Source organism: Lipotes vexillifer, unplaced genomic scaffold (assembly GCF_000442215.2).
Source record: "Lipotes vexillifer unplaced genomic scaffold, Lipotes_vexillifer_v1.1 scaffold75, whole genome shotgun sequence".
NCBI classification, from domain to species: Eukaryota; Metazoa; Chordata; class Mammalia; order Artiodactyla; family Lipotidae; genus Lipotes; species Lipotes vexillifer.
In genome coordinates this window covers 1857074-1865038 of record NW_006771517.1, presented here as the reverse complement: position 1 = coordinate 1865038, position 7965 = coordinate 1857074, and the positions used below count along the sequence as shown (strand labels likewise).

The 7965-nt window shown below is 49.1% G+C and overlaps 1 protein-coding gene across 1 annotated transcript in view; it reads left to right on the top strand.

Annotated features, from left to right (window-relative positions):
• TTLL9 (tubulin tyrosine ligase like 9) overlaps window positions 1–7483 on the top strand; it is a 46329-nt gene extending 38846 nt beyond the window's left edge. Inside the window, 4 exon segments of the mRNA XM_007446897.1 lie at window positions 2–126; window positions 2132–2245; window positions 3449–3573; window positions 7407–7483. Coding sequence (XP_007446959.1) covers window positions 2–126; window positions 2132–2245; window positions 3449–3573; window positions 7407–7483 — 441 coding nt within the window.
• The last annotated feature ends 482 nt before the right edge of the window (window positions 7484–7965 follow it).

Below are 7965 nucleotides of genomic sequence, written 5' to 3'. Positions count from 1 at the left end.
GCTCTTCAGTGACATGGACAACATCTTCATCAGAAGCCTGCAGAGCGTGCAGAAGGTGATCATCAGCGACAAGCACTGCTTCGAGCTGTATGGCTATGACATCCTCATAGACCAGGACCTCAAGCCGTAAGTGGGTGGGCTCGCGGCCCGGAGAGCATGGAGGGATGTTTTACACACTCTGCACCCAGACTGCCCGGGTTTGAGCTCAGCTCTGCCACTTCCCAGTGGGGCACACTTTCTTTTTCTGTGCCTCAGCTTGCCTGTCTATAAAATGGTCACTGTGGGACTTCCCTGGCGGTCCAGCGGTTAAGACTCTGCGCTTCCACTGCAGGGGGCACGGGTTCGATCTCTGGTTGGGGAGCTAAGATCCTGCATGCCGCGCGGTGCGGCCAAAAAAAAATAAAAAATAAAATAAAATGGTCACTCTGCCTGTAAGATAGTTATGAGGAAGAAGTGAGGTACTGAGCCCCATGTCTGGCACTGAGGCCTTTCCTGAGCATCTGCTGAGTCAGCGATCCTCCCCTCCTATCAGGCAAGAAGCTTCCCTTCTGTTAGTCCTGGTGCTTTGAGGATGAACTATCAGGGAACACAGTGATGGCCCTTACGTGATACAACAGGGCACAGAAGCCCAGTGGGGTTGTTGAGGCAGCTTGAGGTCATGCAGTAAGTCAAGGGCCGAGCCAGGCCCAGGGTCCATGTTCCTGGGCTGAGCTGCTCCTACAGCACTGAGCTTCCTGGACCCAAACCCCTCCCTATACAGGGTCACTGTATAGCTGTTGAGGGGCTTTCTGAGCTAGGAGTAGGAGCCCTAGAGCAAGACCGAAGTCGGGCCCAAGTTCAAGAGCAACAGGGGCCGGGCACCAGCGGGTCTGTCTCCCTTGCCCCCGGGGATGCAAGATGTGCTATGGGCACTAAAGTGGACACTGAAAGGGGAAACAAGCTTGGCAGGAGGCAGAAGATAGTGGAAAGGGAGCCCTAGCCTCCCACTGACCTGCTGGTGAGCCCTCCCCTCTCTGTGCCCCAGATTCCTGTCTGTAAAATGACAGGGTTGCACAAAACAAGCGGTTGCAGGCTGGCGGCCCTTGGGCTGCTTCTGGCCTGTGGACACTTTGAGTTTGGCCTTCCCAATGTTTTTTCATTCGGTTGATTTACATTGACAGTCTCCAATAACTGGAAGATGTTTACACAAAAATCTGGATTTTTTGGCTTTTCTGGAAGAGTCAGAGGATTTTGCAATTCTGGGTTCACATTCTCACAGGGCAACACTCTCCTAGAGCCTCCATAGCTGCCCCTTTAGACATGGAATGCTCTTTCCGGCTCACCACAGTCCCTACCCCTCCCTGCTACTCCCCACCCCCTGATGTGTCAGGCTGGTTACCATTTATGGGCAAAGTTTCACTAGGAAAGGAGTTTTTCTTGTACTCACAGCTCTTTTGAAAGAAGGAAAAGCGATAACAAGCGTGAGGGCAGCAAAATCATTCTTACCCCCACCAACTTGCTTCATATAAGTCACCACCTGGACCCTGTGGGAATTGCCCAAGTTTGTGACAGTTGTTTCCAAAAGTTTTGTGCTTCCCCGGTGGCGAATGGTTTATAAGTCACCACCTGGACCCTGTGGGAATTGCCCAAGTTTGTGACAGTTGTTTCCAAAAGTTTTGTGCTTCCCCGGTGGCGCAATGGTTAAGAATCCGCCTGCCAATGCAGGGGACACGGGTTTGAGCCCTGGTCCGGGAAGATCCCACATGCCGCAGAGCAGCTAAGCCCGTGCTCCACAACTACTGGGCCTGCGCTCTAGAGCCCGCGAGCCACAACTAGTGATCCCACATGCCACAACTACTGAAGCCCACGCGCCTAGAGCCCGTGCTCCGCAACAAGAGAAGCCACCACAATGAGAAGCCTGTGCACCGCAACGAAGACCCAATGCAGCCAAAAATAAATAAATAAATTAATTAATTAAATTAAAAAAAGAAAGTTTTAGCCCCTGAAACCTTTCTTCAAATGGAAATGTGGAGAGAGCAGCCCTGGTTGAATTGAGGGTGAGACCCAGGCACCCTATCTAGCCTCTCAGTGAAATTCCAGGGGCCTCAGGGACCAGGTACACTTAAGATTCTCTACTCCCTTCCCTCCGCAGGTGGCTCCTGGAGGTCAATGCATCCCCATCACTGACAGCCAGCAGCCAGGAGGACTATGAGCTCAAGACCTGCCTCCTGGAAGACACCCTGCACATCGTGGACATGGAGGCTAGGTGAGGGAGAGCAACCTTGCTCACGCATCCCTGTACCTGATCATCAGGGTTCCCACTGAGGATAGAGAACTCAGAACCTTGGGACTTGAGAGGCCCTCAGAGATGGCTCTGTCCCCCCTGCCCCAACATTCTACAGATGGAGAAACTGCAATGTCCACACAGGGTCAGATCCTGGCCCAGGGACTCAGCCCTGTCCCAGCAGAGCAGGCCAACTACAGTTTTCTGAGAACTGGTCCAGCAGGATTTCCTCAGTATTTCCTGACTGTGTGACCCTGAACCACTCACTTCACTTCTCTGAGCCTCAGTTTTCTCATCTGTAAAATGGGAGATTTCATATCTATCTACCTCTCAGGTTTGTTAATTTACCAAGATAATTTACTATAAAGTGTGTAACTCACAGAAGGTGCTCAGTAAGAGGCTATTTACTGATATAATGATGTGTATATAATAGAAAGATCCAGGGTTTGACTTCAGGAATGGCTCAGGCAGTGTTGGCTGGTTTGTCTGTTCTCACTTCCCTCTCTCTCATCTCTTTCCTCTGTATTAACTTTTCCCCAATTATTCTGGCAAAAGTATGAGGGCTCTCATTGCTCATTGGTGGGGATTGAGTCGCGTGCCCATCCCAGAACCAATCACTGTGACTCTGATTGACTTAGGTATTGTGCCCACCTCCCAGGGGGTGGGGTTAACCCCACCTGAGCCATGAGAGTGAGAGAGGGAGGCATGGTTTTCCAAAGAAAAACCCAGGTACCCACAGGCTAAAAAATGGTGAAATGTATGCTGAGCAGGCAGAACCTCAGGTGTCCACTATATCCACCATCACTTATTCATTCAACAAACATTTGAGCCCCTACTATGTGCTAGGCCTTGTGCTAGCAAGGGGACACAATAAAGGACACGACAGGCCTAGTCCCTGACTTCATGGAGTCTGTGGTCTGGGAAGAACAGCAGACTTTAAACCAGAAAGCACAAATAGGTGCATGTTACTGGGGGCAAGTGTGGAAGCCTGGGGACAAATGGGGGTTGACCCCTCTGAGGCCTGTGTGGGCGCCTGGGAAACGGCCAGTGAATGGATGGACAAAAGAAGGTACTCTGACGGGGTGGGCACCAGTCGGGTGCAGGGAACAGTCAGGGACCTAGCCTGAGTCTTAGGGCCCTACCAGGTGCACCTTCATTAACCCTTTTTGTCTCCTGCCTGTCCAGACTCACGGGAAGGGAGAAGCGAGTGGGAGGCTTCGACCTCATGTGGAACGATGGCCCTGTCAGCAGAGAAGACGGGGCTCATGACCTGTCGGGGCTGGGGAACTTTGTGACCAACACGCACCTTGGTATGTGGGGCCAGGTGGGGAGTGGGCACCAGGGATGAGTCATGGGAGGTGCCAAGTAGTCTAAGAGGCAGCTTGCCACAGTGGTTAGACTGTTTTAATTTGATCTACAATTTACCAGCTGTGTGACCTTGGGCAAGGGACTTACCTCTCTGTTCCTCATCTGTAAAACAGAGATTAAATAGTTTCTGTCTTAATATATGCCGTAAACAAAAAGCATGATATATTGTTAAGAGAAATTAAGGACTTCGGGGCTTGACTTTAAATTTGGTTTTTCAAAAGTGAAAAATTTCCCTGACTATAAAAATTATTCATACTCATTGTAGAATATTTGAAAATTAAAGAAGAAAATGAAAAAAACCCATCCAGACGTAAAACCATCTTTAACAATCTGGTGCATTTCTATCCAGTTTTTCAAAAATGCATATATTCATACTTTTTCTTTTACAAAATTGGCATCGGGCTGGAGCTTTGAGTCTAATTTCCCATGTAGCGTTTTTCATCTCATTCAATAATAAGAGCCTCTCTTTTGGGAACATTGTATGGCCAGGTCCAGACTAACTATTTTACATACATTATCTCATTTAATTTTTAGGCAGCTTTTATTCTTTTACAGATGAGGAAATGGCCTCCAGATGTTACATCATATGCTGATGGGCTTGGTTGTGAGTGGTGAGCGGGGACCTGAACCCCGATCTGTCTGTGACTCCAAAACCCGAATGCTCGGCTGCTAGTGCTTGTCCCTTAGCACAATTAAAACCAAAATTACCATATGGCTGTAAAACATCCCCAAATTTAGGAAATCAATTTCATATAATTGAGCATTTGGCATGATTCTAGTTTTTCACTTTTATAAATAATCCTGTGAGAACATCCTCTCACATAAAGCTCAGCTGAAACTCTGGCTGTTTCATTAGGACAGATTCCTAGGAATAGAATTACTGGGTCAAAAGGATGGACTTATTACAGTCAAATTGCTTTCTTAGAAATATTACACAAATTTGCCAGTTCTGAATTTAAAACAACAACAAAAAACCTTTGCCAACTTCATAGGTAAAAATATTGACTTGTTTTCTGTGCATGCCATTGATTATGGGTGGGGTTTCAGATTTAAAATTTGCATTTCTTCTTTTGTAAGCTGTCCATACTCTATTTTTCAATGGGCTTACATTTTTCTAAATTTGTAAAGGCCTTGGATATTAATATATTGAGGATATTATCCCTCTGTCAAACTTACTGTAAACGTTTTCCTGAGATGGTCATTTTGCTTTTTAAATTTTGTTTGTGGCATTTTTTTTTCTCTCTTTTGATGAAAAGAAGTTTTAAGTATCTTTTAGAGTTTGGTATGATTTAGGATTGGGTTTGGCTGCAAACACTAACAAGCCAACTAATAGTTATACAGATAGGAACTGATTTATCTTAAGCCACAGGAAGTCATGGGGTAGGCCGTACACAACAGCTGCACAAGGACCCAGCTCTTTTCTCTTTCTGCTTTGCCACTCTCAGCATGTTGCCTTGATGCTCATGCTTGTTGCCTCATGGCTACAAAACAGCTGCTCCAACTCCAGACACCGTGTCCTTGTCTCAGGCAGGAAGAGACAGGAAGGCCCAAGGGCCAAAGCCTTTCTTTCAAGCTTTGACTCTTTATTCCAAAAGGGAAGCCTTCCCAGCAACCTCTGCTGACTTCTCACCCACTAGAACTGGGTCACATGGCACCTCAGCCGCATGGAAGCCTGGGAAGTCAAGTAGTTTGCCTTCAGGAAAGCAAGGGAGAGAAGGTTTGTGAATGGTTTTCCCACAGCAGACCCCTAGTACCTGCCCATGGTGTTGTTGGAGGATGACTATACAATGCTTTCAAGTTGTGCAATCACCTGGGAATCTTGTTAAAAATGCAGTTATGACTAAGTAGGTCTGGAGCAGGGGGCTAAGAGTCTGCATACCTAACAAGCTACTGTTGTGTAACATACCCTCCTAAAACCTCGCAGCTTAAAACAACTATCTTATTTGCTTATGATTCTTCAGGTGTTGCTCGGGGTCTCTCACAGGGCTGCAGGCACCTGCAGATTTGCTGAGACGTGATGGTCTAGGATAGCCTCATTCACATGTGTGGTGCTTGAGACTGACTGTCAGCAGCCTCTCTTTCCAGGTGGCCACTCATCCTCCAGCAGCCCTGCCCCAGGTTCTTCAGATGGTAGTCTCAGGGTTCCAAGAGGGCGAGAGAAGACGTAGCGAAGCCTTTTGAGGCCCTGGCTCAGAAATCCCACAATGTCATTTCACCACAATCCATTAGCCAAAGCCAGTCCAGCCCAGATTCAGGGGACAAGGAGATAGACTCCACTTCTTGATGGGAGGAGCGGCACAGTCACTTTGCAGAGAGGTGCATATAGGCCTGGGAGGATCATTGCAGCCGCCTTTGCTAACAATCCACCTCAGATATCAATGCTGCTGGTTCCTGGACCCTGTTTGAGTAGCTAAGATTCAGAACAGTGGTTCTCCACCTTGGCTGAACATCGGAATCATGCGAGAGAATTAAAAAATACTGATGCCTGTTGGAGATAAGTATCTTTGGACGTCAGTAGTTTTCAAAGCTCCCAGATAAGTCTAAAGCACAGCTTAGGTTGAGAGCCAGTGCTTCAGAAGTCTCCAGTTGAGTGTCTGGGTGGGTGGTTTTGAATACAGGAGGAGCTGGCTGGGGGTGGAAGAGTACTGATGAAATGAGTTAGGGATGTGTTGAGAACTGGTGAAAAGATAAACAGATAACTCAGAGATGAGTCTAGAACTCCAAGAAGAGATTTGCACTGGACACAAAGATTTGAGAATTATGAATGAGCCAATTATAGTTAAAACTAAGGTTCCAAGGAACTCACTTTGGAAAACCCTGGGGATGCATTTAGTGGACTCTCGGCTCAGTGAAGCCTTGATGGCTGGTGAGTGCCTAGGAGGCAGGGATGGGGCTCTGGGGTGCTGAGAAGATGGCAGACACCTCCAGGTCAGTAGTTGTCCCCATGGGGATTCAGTCAGTCAGCCACCATTCGTGAGTGCCATCAGTGTGCCTGGCCCAAGATCAAATGACCACGGAGTTGCCTCAAGGATCAGCTCTGAGCGCAAAAGGAAGGGAACACCGTGAACATGCTCAGAGAGGGGAGGTCATGTCAGCCTCTCAGCGTGGACTGCCTGGGACACGTTTTCATGAGAGTAGGGGCCACCTTCGGGGAAGAGCCATCTCTTAGATGAAAGTGCCTGACACATGGGGTTGGATAAGGGAAAAAGGCTAACATTTAACCAATTAGCTACCAGGCACTGTGCTAGCTTTAAGTGCATTTTCAGAGCAAAGCCAGAAGGTAAGGCAATGTGGGGTGGTGGTTAAGAGCTGGGCCTCTGGAGCTTGATAGCCTGGGTTCAGCCCTCAGTCCTGCTACTTATTGTGTGATTTGGAGTGAACTACTTAACCTCTCCGAGCCTCAGTTTTCTCTTGTACACGTTATTCCCGTGAAAGCTCAACAAGTCAGTCCACATTCTAGACCTGAAGCAACCCCTGATTTGAGGTAAGCCCCCAGTGAATATTACCTTCTTTTGATGATCCTTACATTCACCCCATAAAGCAGGTATCCTGGTTTACAGATGAGAAAGCGGATGCTCAAAGAGGTAAATAACCTGCCTAAGGGCCATGACAGGCAGGAGGGGAGCCAGGATGCAAACCATAGGCCATCCGTGGTTGCATGGCTCCTGCTGTCCCCTCTTCCCACAGGTAGTGGGAGCACAGGCCCCTCCACTCCCCCTAAATCCCCCTCTGCTTGGGACAGCCCATCCCTGGCAACACTTCACTTCCCTTCCAGGCTGCGTCAATGATCGGAAAAAACAGCTGAGGCAGCTGTTCCGCTCCCTTCAAGGCCAGAAGAAAACTCCCAACTAATCCCCAGCACAGAGGAGAGTGACCCGGGGAGGTGCCACACCAGTCCTCTCCCTGCTCCCAGTTTCCAGCACAGCAGCACCTCTGAGCACTCACCTCCCTCCCTCCCCCTCCCTCCGGCCTGGCAGCTGCTTTGCTAGCCTGGCACCCCCACCCTACCCTGGGAATCTCTGCACCAGGAGAGAGCCAATCCTCAGGACTGGATAGACTTTAACCTTGACGGATCAGCTGGCTTGGCGGTCAGGCCCAAAGAGGACAAATGCAGCAAGTTCTGCTACCCCCGAGATCACATCTAATAAAGGATCACAGTCTTTTTTTTGGGGGGGGAGGTGTACGCGGGCCTCTCACTGCCGTGGCCTCTCCCATTGCAGAGCACAGGCTCCGGACGCGCAGGCCCAGGCGCCATGGCCCACGGGCCCAGCAGCTCCGCAGCATGTGGGATCCCCCCGGACCGGGGCACGAACCCGTGTCCCCTGCATCGGCAG